This window comes from Cyanistes caeruleus, chromosome 15 (genome assembly GCF_971803275.1).
Source record: "Cyanistes caeruleus chromosome 15, bCyaCae1.hap1.1, whole genome shotgun sequence".
Taxonomy (NCBI): Eukaryota; Metazoa; Chordata; class Aves; order Passeriformes; family Paridae; genus Cyanistes; species Cyanistes caeruleus.
In genome coordinates, this window is record NC_141715.1 from 12,052,059 (window position 1) to 12,071,640 (window position 19,582).

At 40.8% G+C, this 19,582-nt stretch overlaps 2 protein-coding genes across 2 annotated transcripts; one reads left to right on the plus strand and one right to left on the minus strand.

Annotated features, from left to right (window-relative positions):
• Positions 1 to 1,468: 1,468 nt before the first annotated feature.
• Positions 1,469 to 5,807, minus strand: NUDCD2 (NudC domain containing 2). The gene is made up of 4 exons (XM_086851646.1): positions 5,423 to 5,807; positions 4,069 to 4,117; positions 2,702 to 2,853; positions 1,469 to 1,800 (listed from the first exon to the last, which is right to left on the minus strand). Exons 1-4 carry the CDS (start codon positions 5,609 to 5,611, stop codon positions 1,717 to 1,719), a joined length of 474 nt encoding a protein of 157 aa, XP_086707772.1. The 5' UTR covers positions 5,612 to 5,807; the 3' UTR covers positions 1,469 to 1,716.
• Positions 5,748 to 18,431, plus strand: HMMR (hyaluronan mediated motility receptor). Its single transcript, XM_023936273.2, has 18 exons — positions 5,748 to 6,005; positions 6,477 to 6,575; positions 7,147 to 7,223; positions 8,048 to 8,128; positions 8,840 to 9,028; positions 9,263 to 9,349; positions 9,625 to 9,725; positions 10,759 to 10,833; positions 10,967 to 11,145; positions 11,921 to 12,069; positions 12,366 to 12,580; positions 13,159 to 13,275; positions 14,099 to 14,257; positions 15,370 to 15,522; positions 15,626 to 15,725; positions 15,987 to 16,163; positions 16,657 to 16,819; positions 17,461 to 18,431. Exons 1-18 carry the CDS (start codon positions 5,951 to 5,953, stop codon positions 17,478 to 17,480), a joined length of 2,196 nt encoding a protein of 731 aa, XP_023792041.2. The 5' UTR covers positions 5,748 to 5,950; the 3' UTR covers positions 17,481 to 18,431.
• The last annotated feature ends 1,151 nt before the right edge of the window (positions 18,432 to 19,582 follow it).

The window sequence follows — 19,582 nt, forward strand, 5'->3', positions numbered from 1 at the left end:
CTTTCTGGGCACTGTCCAGCCACACCATCCCCAGCCTACAATACTGCAGGGGGTTATTGTGCCAAAATGCAGGACTTGGCACTTGGACCTATTAAACTTCATCCCATTGGACTCTGCCCATCCATCCAACTGTTCCAGGTCTCTCTGCAGAGCCCTCCTCCCTTCCAATAGATCAACACATGCTCCCAGCTTAGTGTCATCTGTAAATTTACTAATGAAAGACTCAATACCCTCATCCATGTCATCAATAAAATATTGAACAGACGTGGCCCCAGCACAGAGCCCTGAGGGACACCACTGGTGACTGGTCCCCAGCTGATGCAGCACTGTTCACCAGCACTCTCTGGGCCCGGCCATCCAGCCAGTTCCTAACCCAGCACAGAGTGCTCCTGTCCAAACTGTGGGCTGCAGCTTTTCCAGGAGTTTGCTGTGGGATACAGTGTCAAAGGCCTTGCTGAAGTCCAAATAGACAACATCTACAGCCTTTCCTGCACCCACCAGGTGGGTCACCTGGTCATAAAAGGAGACCAGGTTGGTCAAACACGACCTACCCCTCCTAAACCCATGGGTGGCTCTGATACCCTGGCCATCCTGCACATGCTGCATGAAGACACTAAGTATAAACTGCTCCATTACCTCACCAGGTACTGAGGTCAGGCTGAGGTCAGGATCCTCCTTCCCACCCTTTTTGTGAATGGGCACCACATTGGCCAGTTTCCAGTCATCTGGAACCTCACCAGTGAGCCAGAACTGTTGGTAAATGATGGACAGTGGCTTTGCAAGCTGTCCTGAGGACAAGCTGTCTTCCCACTAAAGACTGAGGCAAAGAAGGCATTAGGCACTTCCGTATTCTCATCTGCAATTCCTAAGTTCCCTTCCTCATCCAATAGAGAACAAAGGTTGGTTGGTTTGTGCCCATTACCTCTTGTCCTGTTGCTGGGCACCTTGGAGCAGAATGGTCTCTGAGCCCTCCCTGCAGACAGGGATGAGGTTCCCTCTTAGCTGCCTCTCCTCTGAAGGCTGAAAACCACAGCTCCCAAAGCCTTTCCTGAGCTTCCAGAACCTCCACATCCTCTGGTGGATTTGCTCCAGGAGATCCATGTCCCTCCGGTCTTGAGCAGGCCCACTGGACACAGCACTCCAGATCTGGCCTCACCAGGGCTGAGCAGAGAGGCAGGATCACTTCCCTGGCAATGTTCTTCCTGATTCACCCCAGGATATAATTGGCTTTCTTGTACCCCAGGGCACTGCTGGCTCAAGGACAGCTCATTCTCCACCAGGACCCCAAGGTCCTTCTCCACAAAGCTGCTCTCTAGCAGATCAGCCCCAGCCTGGTGCATGGGGAGATTTCCCAGTGTAGATAAGGAAGAAAAAGAATATATCCTTGCCTAAAGACAAGTGGTAGATTTATAACTGATTCATTTACTGTGGTGTTTCTAAAAAGGAAAAAAAACACCCAAACCAAACATTCTGCTTAAAGACCTCACTTTTTTATGTACACCTTGCTCTATAGTTTGTGTCTTAGGATCATAAAGTTATCACAGCTTATAAATCAGCTGGTAACATTTTGTCTTCATTCTGCTGGAAAAGATCTTTCTTCACTGAAGTACTTTTGACAACAATCCATTAAAGAGATCACTGAAGTCTTCAACAGTTACATGATTCCAGTCCTTAACTGTAACATGTAAATTGTCTAAAGGATCACATATAAAAAGTTCACTTTTCAAGACTAGAAAAATCTGGTCCTCCTTTGCTGTAGTTTCCAGAAATTTCTGCCCCACTGAAGTCAAATCCAGGGTTCTGATGGAAGTAAAATTAAAAACTGTTTAGTAAGTAAATTATTTAGAATAAAAATGCTTTAAAAAATCACAGACAACCCACAAACAAAACCCCTAAATTGCTTTTTGTTAATATTCTGCCATTGTAACAAGAACACATAACAATCATCTTGTCATAGATTTATCACAGCACTGAAATTCCTGGAAAATGCATCAACAAACTCTGAATTGTCACAGTTTGGTTGCCCACTGCTGAAGTAACTTTGTAATGCTGTTCTTGACTTAGCAAGTAGTCAGACCTCCCAGAAAATAAATTAAAGAAAGTTTAAATAAGAGATCTGGCTCTTGTTGTCCTTTGAAACTGCCTTTTGAAATCCAAGTACGTGCCCTGATGGATAACAAGGTTCATAAAACTGCTGTTCTCTGCTGCAGTACATAGCCTGCTGATTCATCTGGTATGCAAAGTGCTGTAATTATACAGCTCTGCAGACATGTACAGGAATAGTTGTGTGCCAATTTAGGCAATTTTAGTAAAAGTGCAAGGAACATCTTTTCCAGCTGACTATTCCACTCCATCTTACATTATAAACAAACATAGCCAGTAGAGTTTGATGTTCGAATTTTATTGTAAATATGGCTATGTCATAATTCTAGATAACAGAAGTTGTGTGTAGCCTAACAAGTGAAAAGTTGTTAGGAAGATGCAATTAGTAAAACAGCACTAGCACCTCCAAACTCACCTGAACTTATCACAAACCCTGCAGAGAGAGTGCAGACAGAATAATTTCTTCAAAGCACACTGATAAAGCCTTGTAAGCATTTTATAGGTATTGAACTAAAGCATATATTTCCATGGCATTTGCTCATTTTTTCTGGCCATAACCTCTGTGTGCTAACAAAAAACATAAGGAGTATTTACTTACTTCTCTTTGGAATCGCTCTAGTGTAAGTTTCCTTTGCATCTGGTCCTGTACCCAAGGATCAGCAGCATATTCATTTTCTAACAGAGATGTCCAACAGTTTCCAGCATCTCTATTTGTCTTCATTAGAACAATTCGTATCAGCTGCCTGTCTTCTGTTGAATGAAAACACATAGAGCAACCTTTAAACTCACTCCTACGTGCTTTCCTTGGTTTGGTGAATTCACCATTAACAAGCCCAAGATGTGAAGTAATTTAAATTCTTAATGCAAATGCCATCCTAGTTCTTGATAAATAAATAAACATTAACAAAAAAAAAAAAGGCTGAAGCAAAGATAGCCTGTACTGTCATCTCTCCCCTTTTGGCCTGTAAGATGCTGAAGCTGTTTTAAAGGATTAAACACAGTTCATACTTCTATTGCAAAGTAACCTCTTGGAGGTGCTCACAACAAAGATGTAATCTATTTATAAAGACAACTCTGCTAAGGCAATAATGAAAAAACTTGAGGTCAGGCTTTACAGAGAGTTATTATCAACAAAAGCCAGAACTAAGTTTTAGCAATGAACTAAAATATTAAAATATTCAAAATTCAAAATATTCAAAATATGAACGGATGATTTAAACAGAGTGTGTATTGCCATAGAGAATATATCAAAAGCATGTTTCAAAGTAAATGTGCAGGGCATTTAGTTCTACTGAAGTTACTGAATACAGCATTAGAAGTGTATTTTGAAGACTATTTGTATACTGAAAAAGGGCTTTGCTTTACAATGTGTATTAACACTTTTAATGCTTAAATTACTAAATTATCAATATATATTTAAAATAAATATTGAATGGAAAAGAAATTCCTTCATAGGAAAACACTGAGAGGCACAGTCCACAAATATGATTGCTAAACGCCAAAATAGTCTGAATACTTTACAATATTTATGCTTTTTTTCCCCTCATTATATGTAGGAACCGTAGTGTGGTTTTTAAATTTCTTTCTGATTCACTCAGACTGTAGATTTTGTTACTCGTTCAAAAAATGTAATGCATAAAAAGTAATAATTATGGAGAGTCATTGACCACACAATTGTACCATAACTGTTTACCTTTAAAAGAAGGTTTGCAAAAAACTTCTGTGTGGAAATGTTTGTAACCCATTGATTATGACCTTCCAGGACGTGGCATTTTCTCATTAACCTTAGCCTCAAGTGCTTTTGTAATACCTCAGTTCCTTAATCCAGCAATAGTGACTGCCTTTTTACAAAGCTATGGGAAGAATGTAATCGTTCCCATTAATAAAGAGGGGGTAAACTATTCTGCAGTGTCTACTAAAAAGTTTTACTGCTTTTATAATGTCACTTCAGATATAGGTAATTACCTAAGGTCCACGTTCCTTCATCAGTTACTGTAGAGTCAAAAAGTTTACCCTGCAAAAGACAGGTACAATATTATAAATCAGTAAAACCTCTTCAGTACCTAGTTCACATTGAGTTATATAGTTTTACTCACAATTTAACCACTTTGTATTCTGCTGCAAATAAACAGTGATCTGCCCCTACAAGTATAGGCTTGTATGTAGCTTGTCAAAGAATTATTACTTGTTATGCAATTATTTTTTTAATTGAAGCATTTAATACCTTAATTGTTTCAGTATCCGAAGTCATTGAAAATGCTTGTATTTTTCATCAGGTAATGCCATTTTTAAGAATCTTGTCATGAAAATGCAGGTGTTTTTGCCAGGAGTAATATCTAGCTCTGATGCAGGGTACAGGCAGTATGAGCACTTCATTGTAAATGTGAAAGCAAATCTGTTTTTAAGCTGGTTTTTTTGGGTTTTGTGGGGTTTTTTTTGTTTTGTTTTGTTGTTTTGTTTTGGTGTGTTTTTTTTTGCTTTCTGGTGCAATTGAAACTGTGCATTGAAATGCTGTCCATATTAAAATCCATGTGAATTTATATCTCTGTTTCTCACAGAATCACCGAATGGTTTGGATTGGAAGGGACCTTAAAATTCATCTCATTCCAGCTCCCTGTCATGGGCCAGGACACCTTCCAATATCCCAGTTTGCTCCAAGCTCCATCCAACCTGGCCTTGAACAGTTCCAGGGATGGAGCATCCACAGCTCCTCTGGGCAACCTGTGCCAGGGCCTCCCCACCCTCACAGGGAAGAATTTCTTCTTAATATCCCATATTACACTGTCTTCTGACAGTTTAAAGCTCTTCCTTCTTGTCCCATCACTACATGGCCTTGTAAGAAGCCCCTTTCCAGCTCTCTTTTCATGTACTGGAGAACAGGCATCAACTGTAGAACCTCGTGCAGGTGAACAAAACTGTTTCCAATGAATGTAATTTTTACTGTACCAAACCTGGGACAAAGAACAGAGAGGCACCACAGGGCACAGATATGCAAACCTTCTCCCAGGCGGCTAATTACAGCACATGAGGACACAGTCAAAGCTGTGCCAGGGCAGGTCTGGGTTGGACATCAGGAAGAAATTTCACAGAAAGTGTGACGAGACATTGGATCGGGCTGCCCCGAGAGGTGGAGGAATTACAGTCCCTGGAGGTGTTTAAGGAAAGCCCACGGTCGGCTGACACAGTGCTCGGTCACAGGCTGGACTCGACGGTTTCAGAGGTATTTTATAACCGAACCAAGCCCGTGACCCCGCAGCGCCCTGCGGCCTCCGCGTGGGGCGCGGCCGCCGGCCCGTTCCCCCCGGGCTGCCCGCGGTACCTGCAGCAGCTCCTGCCCGCACACGGCCAGGGAGATGTGCCGGCTCCGCAGGCTGCAGCGCACGTCCTTGGCGCGGGTGCCCGGCGGGACGCGCACCTCGATGAACACCTCCTCCAGCGTCTGGTACCAGCGGCCCCACGGCGTCCCGCAGGGTACCACCCCGCTGCGCTCCTCGAACGGAGCCGACATGGGACACGGCGGCAGCGCTCGGCGATCCGCACAGAGCGAGTCGAGCCCCGCACAGAACCCCGCACAGAGCGAGTCGAGCCCCGCACAGAACCCCGCACAGAGCGAGTCCCTCACCACCCCTCAATCCCAGCCCCGCTCCCCGGCCCGGCCCGCCGGGAGCGCCCGTCCCGCGCATGCGCACCGCCAGCCACGCCCCCGCCGGGCCCGCAGCGCGCGTGCTCCTCGCTGGGCTCGCTGATTGGCTGAAGAGGGAGGGGCGGCCGCAGCTGATTGGCTGGGCGGTGCGCGCTGCGGCCGTTGGCCCTTTTGAACGCCGGGCCGCGGGGTCCCAGTGCCGTCATGGCGCTTGTGCGCGCGCCGTCCCGCCGCCACCTCCACCGCGATGGGAGCGCTGGTACGTGAGGAGAGGGGATGGAGGGAGCGGGGTCGAGCCCTTCGGCGGTGCCCGGGAGGCCGGGACCGGCCTCAGTGAGTCTCTTACTGTGAGGAGCAGCCAGTAGCGCGATGCTGGAGGACCCTCTGAGTTGTGGCAGGGGTCCCCTTCTAAGGTAGAAGGTCCCGACTTCGTGTCTAGCTCTGGTATGCAAAACACGGTAGCGAACGTGTATTATGTATGTAGTAAGTAAAGTGGTGCCAAGCCTCTCTTGCCTCTGGTTCCGTAGTACAGCGCTGTAAGAGGAACGTACAGAGCTTGCCATGGCTGAGGCAGTGCTAGAGACAGGGTTTTATGATGTACGAGTCTCTCGCAGTGAGATTTTGGCTGTAGATTTACCCTAGATGTGTTATCAGCATCAACTCATCGAAGCTCAAAACCCTGTCATTTACCTTCATTGTTCTTTGCTGTTCTGAAAAATCTCATTTCTAGCACGTACCTCCCTGCAAGGATCCCGTAACGTAAAGCCATCAGATGGAGTGGGAAGTTTGCTGTCCTCTGAAGCATGCCAAGGGATTAGGAAACAGAAGAGTAAGTAAAAATTGTATAGAACACAATGATATCTTTAGGTGCTACAATTGTTAGTTGCTGTTACTGCTCTGCTGTTCAGAAATTGGTTTCTGTTGCAAAGACTCACTGCCTACCTTTCAGCTCAAATTAGCAGCTGTAAAAGCATCTATTGGAATCTTCCAAAAACAGCTTTATATGTGACTTCTGCTAACTAGGGGGACCTCTGGAGGTCTAAAAAACTACTTATTAGCCTAGGGTTAGAGATATTTTCATGCATTTTTAATATCTAAAGCATCCCTCAGTTGAAAACTGGCATTATGGATCTGGATCATGGCAGGGAAACTTGGCAGAAGTGGAAATATCAAAGCTGTCTGTCACCTAGTAGTCTCTCTCTAAACTTTGTCGAGTGCCCAGATGGCTAATATTGAACTGGTTGATTGCAGTAAAAAAAGTAAAGCTGGTGTTGGGCTGTGAAGTTTATAATCTAACAACCAGGTGGAATAAATTAACCTTCTGTAGTTTGGTTATATTTGCCTCCCCATATGCATGCACACCCTCTTCCTTCACCATTCTCTTCTACATCCTTCTATAGATGAGACAAATCTGAGCAGTGAAAAGAGTGCACCCACCCCAGTAACTGCAAGGAGACTCACATCTCTTGGATCAACGGTAAGGCTCTGCTGTGGTGTCTGTAGCACTGTTAAATCCCAACTAAATCTCTCTGACTGCTTAAACAATTCAGCCTTTTCATACGTTTGTATTTGATCTACCCAAGTGAACTATGAAACATGTTGTGTCTGTGTTCCTTAAGACCTAAGCAGGAAAAATGAAATTGCTGCATCCTTGGGAATCGTGTGGTAATTAACTTGGGACTAGAGAGCAGCTTGTTATATTTGGTGCTACACTCTTGTGTTTTCTTTTCCTCTTGCTCACCATGTAATTATGGTGTGACTCCTTCTTTTCAAGGAGATGGTGTTTTGATTCCTGCTCTCATGGACTGGATAACACAGAGTGGAAACCCCGTGGTGAAAGAAAGAGGGAGGCATGATACTGCATGTACAGGTTCTCAATGTCCTGTGCAAGGATATGGATTTCAAGATTAATAGTTTAACAAGCTGAAAAATTATAGCCCTAATGTACTAATTAGGTTCATAAGTATTGATGATGTAGGATGAAATTGTGCAAACAAACCTGAGGTGAAGGTGTTAAAATGTTTTTATGAAGCTTAGGGGTGCTAAAGTCTCCAACTTTGTTAATGATCTTCCTGTCCCTATGTTTATGGGCGGTCCCTTCAAAGTAATGCTGATGAGAAAGTAGAAGGGTAAACCCCATCCTAGTGTAATAGTTTTCTGCCCTGTCTGGGAGAGACAAAGGTTTACCCTTTATTTGCTGTGTATCTTTGTTGTATTGTCTATGTGAAGAACCCACTCTTGTATTTAATTGTGTTCAGCTACTATGAAGGTAGAGATTCCTAACACATCTCTCTTTCAAAGCCGGCTAATGGGATTGTGAAGACTAAAAAAGATCTTATGCTTATGAAAGAGAAAAAGAAACAGAAGGCACTGGAGAAGGAGGTATGAATCCATTATGTTAATGAAATCCTGTCATGTTTCCCACTTAAAATAATAAAAAATACAAGCTGGTAGAATTGGTCTCTTTTGCATCACACAGCATACAAGTAGTTTACAAACAGCTCTGTGCAAAAGAAAGATTATCAGATATTATGGTTGTACAAAGCTAATGGAATTGCATTAATTCCTGCTGATTATGAACAACTATTCTCAGTCTTTTCAAAAGCAGAACTAAGTCCTCTGTTGGCTACCCCAAAAAAGTTCTGTTTTGTTGAGCAGTCTCTAGCTGAAATTTTTTGCTCACTGTCGTACTTTCAATGCTTAAGAAACACCATAAACTGTATCAGTATGCTCCTGTCTATGCTAATTAATGCCTTGTGTCTCAAATGTCATATTCTACCTTTTTGTCTGTCACAGCCAAAAAGGAGACCTGGCTTTTGTTGCCCATTAAAGTTAAGACTATTCTAATTTTAATGTTGTACCAGCTCGGTACAATAAAACAAGTCAGATGAAACATTGCTGTTGTATGGTGTGTAATAACAGAATCATCACAATTCTGTTATTTCCTTCCTGTGAATGAGAGTTGCAGATGCATATTCTGAATATGAATGTGTTATCTGAAAGTAAATACAGTTTAGATACCTATGCCTGTGATTTACTTGGAGAGGCTAAACTAATGATAGTAGGAAATAAAGAAAATACCTCATGTTTTAGATTCGTGCATTAGTGAGAGAACGTGGAGAGCAGGATAAGAAACGTCAGGCTCTGGAAGAAGATCTTGTTAAGATTGAAGCAAAGCTGAGTGCTGCAGTTCAGGAGAAAACCTCTCTTTCAGCAAATGTTGCATGCCTGAAAAAACAGCTTCTGGAGTTAACGAGAAGCAATGAACTACTAAAGTCAAAGGTATTCAGACAAAAAAGTGCATCTTGGCTTTGCCTTTGCTGTTATTGAGCTTTCTGTGCAAGAGGAAGCTTTAGTTGCTGATCAGCATCTGTTTTGATATAAAGCATGTCTGGTTTGGGATCTTGTGCCTTTCTGTCTAAACACAAGAGTGGGAGGGAAACACTTTGAAAGGGTTTTGTGAACAGCAATTCATACAAATATACACTTAGTGGTTTTATCTTCTTTTCTAACAAGCTGTCTGATGATGGAGTGCAGAAGAAAATGAGCAGCCTGTGCATGGAGCTGATGAAGCTCAGAAACATGAGAGATGCTAAAGAAAAGGTATGACCATTTGCACAGGACAGTAATTCTGAGCTGCTCAGGAACAAAACCAGTGATCCTCAGTGTAGTTTGAAGCTCTTGGTGGCGGTAGTTGTTTCACAAGTGCCTGATATCTTTACAGAGGGATACTTGCAATCACATTCAGCATAGTAGCTGGTGCTATCATTAAACAGGAGTGATGATTAAATTTCAGTCACCACTCTCTTCCACAATGCCTTTTTTGACTAGGTCTCATTTTACTGTTGATGTGTGGTTTTTTTCTTTGTTTATTTAAGACTGCACTGGCAAAGCAGGAAGACATGGAAATGAAGCTGCAGGAAGTGCAAAGGAATCTAGAGCATTCAAAAGGAAAAGTAGCACAGTTACAAGAAAAATTGTAAGTATTAGGAAGGGAATTAGATAAGATGATATGACCTGGTGTTTCCATGCTTCTCTTTTGTAGTAATCAAAATTGAGGCTGTCTCCCTACTGAGAAGGAACAGATGCTATCAGTGTTTGTAATCTGAAATAAATAGGATGGAATGAAATTCTAACAACTGCTGTGGTTTGATGAAATGACCATAGAAACATTGTTTCTGTAGTGTATCTAACCTTTTTCCAAAATACAAACTGTATCATATCGACCCTTTGTCCTCCAGTGTGGAATGGATGAGGTTTTCTTGGTATGGGGTGGGAAGGGAAGACATACATCTTTGTTGTTCAGGCTGGAAGAGGACATTTGTATGGATGGGACATTTCTGGCTACTGAGTTAGGAATAAACAAGAATAGAAAAGCATTAAAGCAGGAGCTGAAATCCTAATTCAGCAGTCAGATATTTGGCATGGATTTGATGAACGCATTCATGTTCTCCAGAGAAGTGCTTTGAAGAGCCACTGTGGTGCCCTCAGAGCTGCTTTGATGCAGACATGTGCTCTGAAGAAAGGCGTCTGCAGAGTCTCTTGGTTTCAGCAGTTCTGTGTAGCTAGAGAGTGAGTTCCAATTTAGTACTTCCTATTCTGCCCAAGAAATGTCATGTGCTGCACAGGAACAGTGCACTAACATGTAGCTGTTGCTGGGGATAGTGACCTTCCAAGCTGTGTTGGCACAACTGGCACTGCAGCACAAGCTGGGCTGTTGAAATACACAAAGGTAATAATGCAGATAGTGCAGGTCAGAGAGGGAGGAGATGCTGAGTTGCTACAAAAGCTGTGTTATGTTGATGCATTATTATGTTTGTGGCATATTGTGGCAAAATGTGACTTAGCATCTTTACTACCATGAAAAGACTACCTGGAACAGGTATGAAAAGAAGGTAGAATCATGTCTTAGAGACAATATCAGTTTTTCAGCAAAACTGGGAGATGAAAAGTATGTGTTACTACTTAACTCTAATTTGTTTAAATATATCTGTTATAAAAACTGGTTTTAGGTCTGCTACTGAAAGAGAGAAAGTTGAAGAAAAGTCTGACACTGAAAAACTCCTGGAATATATTACAGAGCTCAGGTAACAACAAATTGCTCTCAAGAAGGCAGTTTTCCTCTTGGAAACCAACAGTCCTAAACATTTTCCTTTGTGTTGATGTGTAAGCCTACAAACAAAACTTAGTGGTAACAAGTGCCTGAATTTTTTTCTACAGTAATGTTGCAGAAACAGCTGAGAAATACAAACTAGAAGTTGCCCAGATGGAGGAGACACTGAGTAAGAAAGACCAAGATATTGAGATCCTGAGGAATACCCTCAAAGCAAAAGAGGAAGAGTCGTGTAAACTGATGAAAGAACTTAATGAGAGGTGTCAGTTGCTTCAACAAGATAAAGGTAATTGTTAGTTCTTGTACACTGTTCCATATGTGGGATCACTCACATCTCTTAAAGGATCTCAAATAGGTGTTTTCTGAAATGTCCATTAATGTTCCAAGCAAGAAGTCTGAGCTCCAGCTAGGAACACCAAGGCATGTTTTTAGTAACAGGGAATCACTTCACATCTGGCACCTGTTAAGTCTGAATTGCTGTTTCTGTGGAGGATAACTTGGGTGGATAGTATACAATGGAAATTGTAGGAGTGGCTTTAATCTGAAAGGTGGACACTAAGAAGTTCTCGTTCCTTACTCCTCACTGGGAAGCAGTGTAATATTGTGTGAATTCACTGCTAGCAGCTCATACACAGGTTCATTGAGGTGTTTGGAATGTGGCAAGGATCCTTTTCCATCTCCTTACTCCCTCTCTCCCAGCACCAGCCACTCTGCAGTCTGACACATGCAGTACCAGCTGCCTTCTTTGTGCTAGCTTGTGGAAGAAGCTTTGGGGAGCTCATGTAGTTGTTTTCCTTGCCGTACTGCTCTTCTGATGAAGGCTAATTGCTTGGTCCAAACACTTCTGCTGTTATTTTCAAGTGGTATACCTCGAGCCAATTTTGAGGTGTTTCCAGATGGGTTATAGGTATGGGTTTGTTTTGTTGGGGGGTTTTCTTTCCTTGTTTTTGGTAGTTAGGCAAGGCAGAAACAAAGATGGAATGGAAGTATTATGATATGTATTGTAGCTATTTGAAGATAGAGAAGGTAACTTGTGTTATATTTACAATTTTTCTATGCAGAGAAAGAGTTGTCTGATGCCAAAGGACACTTCCTGAGTATGAATGCTGAAATAGAAGACCTGAAAAAAAAAAATGATTTGGTGGAACAAGAACACCAAAAACTGCTTCAGAAACATGAGGAGGCCATCTCTCAGCTGCAGCAAGAGAAGGTAAGTACAGGTTATAAATTAGTCTAAAAATAGATTGTAATCCCAAGGATTGGCACTAAAAATTGTTGTTTTGGTTATGCATGAGACGTGCATTCCACAGATTAGGTTATCATTAATAAGGCAAAATGGGTACTGGCCTGCAAGAGCTTGTGTGGCCTAATAGGTCTAAGAATCATTGCTGATGGGAGGGGGTTTTTGGTTTTTCCCATAGACTTCAAATTTAAACACTGCAGATTAGTCCTTTAGTACCCAGAAAGTACTGGTAGTTTTAAAATCTGTGGTACTTTGACATGCAGGAGTTATCTGCATCAATGCAGCAGAAGTTACTGGAGTTTGAAGATGAAGTAACAAGTGAGAGACATCTTCTGGAAGAAGAGCTGAATGATACCATGAAGGAGCTGAATAAATTGCATGTGAAGGAGAAGAAAGCTGAAAAGTTGGTGAAGCAACTGGAACAAGAAATCAAATCTCAAGGTCTTGAACTCACACAGATGGAAGAAGAATTGAAAGGGTTTGTGAAGGAAACTTTCTGATTCAAGCTTTGAAGGGAAAAATATTAAATTAGTAGTGTAAACAGAGCTTCTGAGCCAAATTCAAGTTTTTAGAGACCTGAACAAATCTGAAGTTATTTCTTGCTGATTGTTGATTACTGATAGTGATGATATCTTATCACTACTAGTAGTAACTTGAGTCAGTTTTACATTGCTGTAATTTAAAACAAAAAAAAAAAAAGCCAGTTGGGGTTTGCTAGAAAGGCTGGTATTTTAGTGCTCAGATCTTGTTGTGCTGGGTAAACTATGTGCATGTTGTACTGGCTATTTCTGTCCTGGTTTTTCAAACCAGTTGTTTCTTGTCTAAGTTTACTATTAGGTCTTCAGTCTATTCTATACCTCCCTTGGAAAATAAGAGGAGGGGGAAATCCTTAGTAATACCTGTTGTGAAGATGTTGTGCTTTAGTATGTGGGAAGTTACTAGTTTGTCAGAATTACATTTATTTCTGCTGCTTCAAGCCTTCTGTAACTGATAGCAGCATTTGGTGATGTTCACACATACTTCTCTCCAGAGTGCAATGCTGAATTTTTATTTCAGGAAGAATGTGGAGTTGGAGCAAATCAAGGCGATGCATAGCAGTGCTGTATTGAAAATCCAAGAAGAGCACAACAGTACACTGGAGACACTTGGAAAGACTATTGCTGCCTTTGAAAGGTATTTAAGTTTTATTAAGTTATAGGACAGGCATTATCTCTAAGATGACAATAAAATGTACTGTTCATTTATGTGCCTTAGCACTTCACACCACATGTGAGTGTTGGCATGGTATTAGAGCAGAGGATTTTGAGATGGTATTTGGTGGCATTAAGAATTTATTTCTTGAGTATTAGGCAAGTATAATGACACAGTATCACTGTGTAGTTCAGGAAATTGTATATTTCTTGTTTTAAAATGTAGCCAGTAGGAGGAATTCAGTGGTGTTGAATCACAATGAGATTTGTAACTCGTGATGGTGTTCTTGGCACTGAAATATGCAAAAAGACTTGTATAGACTCAAAATTTGCACTGAATTGATAATAGTTCCCTGTAGTTTGCAATTCTAATTTTAATATTGCAGTTCTTTTGCCTTAAAGTATTCAGGTTTAGAAAGTATATAAAAAGTGATACTGTTATTACTAGATGTATGTCACCCATGAAGGATCCTGTGGGATATTTGCCAATGCCAACTACAGACTGTAGATACTTTGCTGGTTAAAATAAGCTTCAGAGAGAATAGGTCCTTTGTGTTTTAAAATATCTACAAAATATAGCAATATCTGTATCATTGATTTTGTCATAATCTTACTGCTTACAGCTTTATGGAATTGTGTTGCAGTTTCTTTCTTGCCTTTGGATTTATTAGTGCCTGTATGCTACCATATCTTCAGATTGTAAAATCTTTGATTCTTGCTAGGACAAGCTCTTGTAAAGTGTGAACATGTCAATCTGTATTTTGCATGAAGTAACAAGATTTTTCTCATTTGTACTGTAATACCAGCTATAAGAAAACATCAGCTGAAGAAATTTGCAGTTTTAAACTGGAGAATACCTCTCTGCGAGAAGAAATTGCCAACCTAAAAAAAGTAAGCCAAGAGAATCTGCAGTTGCTTCAAGAAGCAGAACACACTAAAAACAAAGCAAATGAAGAATGTGCAAGGTAGTACACAGACAAACTTCTCCTTAAGCTAAAGAATGCAAACTGAGGCTTGCCTTTCTAACTAGAACCTCATGTGATACTCTAGAAGATCAGATCAGTATTTGGTGTAAGCTGAAGTTTCTTGCTTTACCCAGCACAGAAGGTTGAAAATACTGTCAGACAAAATTTATTAAACTTATATGCATTAGGAAACTGGTCTGTCCAATCAGTTATTTTGACTTTTGTCTATATATGGAACATAGAGAAAAAGGAAAATATTTGAATGAAATATGTTGGAATATTGGCTGTTTCAGAAATATCAGTTACTGTGACTGCTCTGCAAATAAGATCCCCAGGGGAGATAAGCAAATACTTAATGCAGAACTCACTCTTTGCCACTCCAGTGTGAACAATGTCACCTCACATTCTGCTTACAGGCAATTAATGATCCATAAATTGCCACACTGTGGTGGTGTAAACTGAGGCCCTCTTTCTGCCTAATATGAGGCACCACAGTGCAGCTGATGAGAAATAACACCCAAGAAGCTGTGTTAGGGCAGTAGCTTGAGGACATGCTTCTCTGACTGTCTAACAGCAGTTTAGTGATACGTGTTCTCTATGGTTCTGTGCTGGTTAAGGTGCTGCTCTTTCTTTCCTTCCACCTGCTTAATGTCTCCAGTCTCATTACAGCTGATAAAAGAAAAACTGAAGAGGTATTTCCTGGCTGAGGTGGCAGGGAAGGGATGGAACAAACAGCTGGGGCTGAAGAGCGGTCAATGCTTTTAGGTGTAGGCTTTTTGAAGTCTTGCATACATTCACACTGAACAGTCTTGATTATTTCCTGCTTGAACAAATCTCTGCATGTAAAGCCTATTTACTAAACTGTCCCTGCTGAAAGCCATTGAACAGCCTTAAATGAGCAATGCGGTCTTTGCTTCAAAAGGATTGCTTGCATCCTTATGGGAAAAGGTAAAAATGTTGATCATAAGTTTAATTGCCTTCTCTACTACTGTTTTCTTTGTGGCACTGTGTGTGCAAACCTTTATTTCAGTTCTACTAGCAGCTTTTCAGCCATGGTTACTTGTGGGTTTTAGATTTAAGGGCTCTTTAACAAATTAAGGTATTTTCCTTAGGATGCTTTTAGAAGTCCAGACCAAGCTTGCACTAAAAGAAGCAGAAACAGAGAGAACAAAAGAGTCTTGCCTTGCACAAATGAATAAACTTCAGGAAAAACTGGAGGAGCAAACTCAAGATCTGAAAAGAGAACTTGAAGCAGAAAGATCAAGGTGACTTTCTCAAACAGCATATTATGGCATAGCCAAGTTTTATTGGGAAGAAGTGCTGAGAGGTAACAAGGAACATAATAAAACTGTGATTCTTGCTTTTTAGGAAAACCATAAGTGAAGATGTGACCTCTAGCTTAAAGAAAGAGATCAAGACCTGGCGTAAACTGTATGAAGATTTACATAACAAAGTTAAGCCTTTTCAGGTGTGTTGTGAAGTAGGTGTTTGTTAGTATCTGTTGACCATAAGACTTTTGCAGTTGGCTCAAGTTCTACTCTGGAGAAGTAAATATGCTACTTTCCATTCTAAAGCATTTATTCTGCAGTGGTTTCCTAAGTTGCTATCTAATGAGCCAGCTATTCACCTTCCCAAACTAATCTTCCTTGGTAGATTTCAGTTCAGTAAAAAGTTCTGTGTAGTTGAAAGGAGAAATGTAATACATTTGAAATACTCAAATGTATTTCAGCAACAACTAGATGCTTTTGAAGCAGAGAAGAATGCACTCCTGGAGGAGCACGGGGTAGCCCAAGAAGAACTGAATAAACTGAGTGATGCATATGCTAAACTACTTGGTCACCAGAACATGAAGCAAAAAATCAAGCATGTTATGAAGCTCAAGGAAGACAATACCCACCTGAAGCAGGTTTGTGAAATGAAAATTAGAAATCTGCAAGTTACTAATGTGCTTGATGCCTTTGTTGCTCTAAATATTTATAGACTAATCCTGCAAGCTACTTATTTCTTGGTTCTTAAATTCCCTGCATGAAGCAGATTACAATAAACCACCAGCCTCCAGAAATGCAAGAGTTTTATTTTTGACTGAATTTGCAACATACAGAGGGATCAGCAGAAAATAAATACCTCTACTCTTAGCTTGGTTGGCCTTTCCTACCTTTTTTTGGGGTCCCAGACTTAAACTGTCTGCTGAAAGTTTCGGACTGCCATACTGCTCAGTGGTGTTACACAGTACCTGAATGTGCTGCTCCATTCTCTACACCTGTATGTTTGGCTTGGGTTTTAATGCCACCAGTAATTGTCTGTATGTTTGGCATTAGGCAAAATGGCTCCCTCAGTAAATGATGAAGCAGGCTCTTTTCCTGTTCTTCAATCTAACTTCCAAGTACTGTTTTCTCTAGGATGTCTCAAAACTGCGTGCATTGCTAGCCAAGGAAAAGCAAACCAGCAGACATCTTCAGGAGCAGCTATGTGCAGTACAGGGCATTAAGCGTTTTGATCCTTCCAAAGCTTTCCAGCATGATAGCAAGGAAAATATTCCTCCAAAAACACCTTTAAAAGAAGGTAAGTTTGATATTGATGTGGCCTTTGTACCTCTTAAGCTTAACCAAAGAGGATATGATAGTCTTGCATGGTCTGCTGCATCTGGAGGAGGTGAATGACATCTCTTGTTCCACAGCAGATGTTGGAGGCTGCATCAATGGGGCACTCCCAGTGTAGAGCTTGCTACTGTGCTTTCCAGCCAGATCCTTACAACCTGTCAGGAATAGGTGGTGTGCCAGGTCAGCAGAGACATTTTCCTCCTGTTACCAGTTCACATCTTCCTGCTGATGAGGTGACCTGAAGTGTCCCTGCATGGGTCATGGGGTACAAGTGTCCCAGCCCAATCTTTGCACCCTGGTTCTTTAGCTGCTATCTGGCAGGACCTTACACCACTGCAGGTGTCAAGGTAAGATGCAAAAAGTCTGCAGATAAATGTGGAGCAGAGGAAAAGATGGAGAGAGCATGGGGACACACCAAGGGAAGCAGAGTAGGGAAGTAGGGAAGAGAGTTTCATTAGAGTGTCTGTTCCAGCATCTGAAATCCTGTGTTGCCTTGTGAGATTTCAGTGTAGGGCCTTCTACCCTCCAGGAGACAAGAAATTACTTAATGTGGTGGGAGCAATAGGTGAAAAACTCAGACTTAGTAACAATTTTCCATTGCAGGTCATAAAAACAAAATTTGAAATCTTCCTGGTATTAAGAAAATAAATCACCCATAAATTTGTGTGCTACTGGAGACTTCAACAGACTGCTTCTTCAAGGTGAACTTGGATGCTGTATATAATACAAATCAGTAGGAGCCCTAGAGAAATGATCTAAAACTATATATTTTTAGAAAAACTATATTTTACTGGGAAGCAACAGGTGACAGCACAATCCTAACTCCTGGTAACATCATTACGGGCATGAACTCTGAAAAGTGTTTACTGTTGCATGTTTTGGATATGCTGAGGCTGCTTAATTAGGTTTTAAACAGAGCATTTTAAATTTGGAAAAGGAGAATAAGCACTGGAGAATAGATTACAAATGAAATCAGATCTCATGTAAGTTGTGTTTTTTTTGAGTTTTTTCGTTGTTTAATTTTTTGTTTTTATGTGCTTTTTGATGTGTTTGGTTTTGTTTTTTTTTTTCCATCTATCCCATGTATACAATTCCATGTTAAATTAATTTTATTGCTTGTAGCTGCTTTGGTACCAATGGCAGCAATACTGCCAAGAGATCCTTTTACTTCTGTGGCATACACACCATGGAACCAGTGTAGAAATGGGACTGTACACTCAATTTTAATATTCTACAATGTTGCAGCTGTTGATCTTCAGAAGAATATTTTCAGGTCAAAGTCAAATTGACTGCATTTATCAAAACATTTGTGCACTGTGCCTAAGATTAGTGTCTTAAGAGCAATGCTGTGTCTGCTGGACTCTTCAACTGCCACAAAATCTTTGTAGCTAGCTGTTGTGAGTGATCAGTGCTACAGTGACAGGAAATAACAACAGAACTTCTCTCACTTGGGTGGGAGGACACCTTCAGAATTCACATGCATTGTACAGACTGGCACTTTTGTAAGGGGGAAAATCTGTTAAACTGCATTTAAAATTAAGAACATTTTAGCACAATAAAAATTTTAAATTAAAGAATTTGTCCATTTACTTCGAAAACCAGGGATAAAACACAAAATTACGTTACAGTGGGGTTTATCTAATGTAGTTTTTTCTAGTCTTCAAAACAAAGCCCAATGTCATTCTTGCCTCAAAAACTCTAGTTTTTCTTGAGTCTTAGGGAAATTATTTAGCTGAACTATACAATACATACTACCTGCAATTCTCTTATTTTCTTAATACAAAATATTGAATTTAAGCCAAAGGTGGAACTGTGTTTTTGTTAGTGTATGTCTGTGCAGCTGTCTTGCACAGAGCTGCTGCAGAGGCAGTACCCAAAGCTTAGCTGGTAGAATTCATTGCCATGTATGCTGACATTGTGAGCTTACAGAGATTTCATAATTCCTAGGAAATTATATACAAAAAATGCATGTTAAGTCCAAGGTTAAGAAGTTGCTAGATGTCTTTTAATGCCATCTTTGTGTATTTGCTGGATTACTTGATCCTCTGAAGATTGAGGATGAGGATTAGTTTCAGGTGTTTTAATTAAGAGAGCACTCAATATACAGCCTGAAGTGTTGAGAGACATTTTGATAAGTTGCTAGAAGTATTTTATACTGGAGTTCTCTCCTTGTGGAGAAACCAATGAAGGCTTTCTTGTCTGAAAGATGTAAATGGAGTAAAAAAAAAACCATGTAGAGGAAACAGGAATGTTAATGGAAGGTTCCACCAAACTCAAAACATAAAAATGGAGACACTGAGTTAAGGTTTTGTTGTTGTTTTTTTTTTTTGACTGAAGGTACAAATAGGCAAAGGAAAGCTAAGAATGGCAGGTGTCATGGGACTGGGCTTTTAGAGTTGCTACATCCTTGTTTGATGCAGCTGCCAGGAAGAAAAGAGAAACTCCAGCAAATAATTCTTCTAGACTTACAGCAAGGGTGGTCCTTGAACTTTGAAACATTGATAAATCATGTAGAGCAGAGTGGGGAGAAAGGCAAAGGGTGGAAGTCAAGGGGAAATTGAGGGCTTTTTGTCAGCTTCAGTCTAGGAAGCTTTTTTTGCTTTCATGCACTATGAAATGAAGTATTAAAAACTGAAACCTTGACATTTGTAGCTCAACTGACATTAGTATTCACTTCAGGAATCCATTACTTTCATGTTGTGGAAGATTATTTTTTTTTTAATTG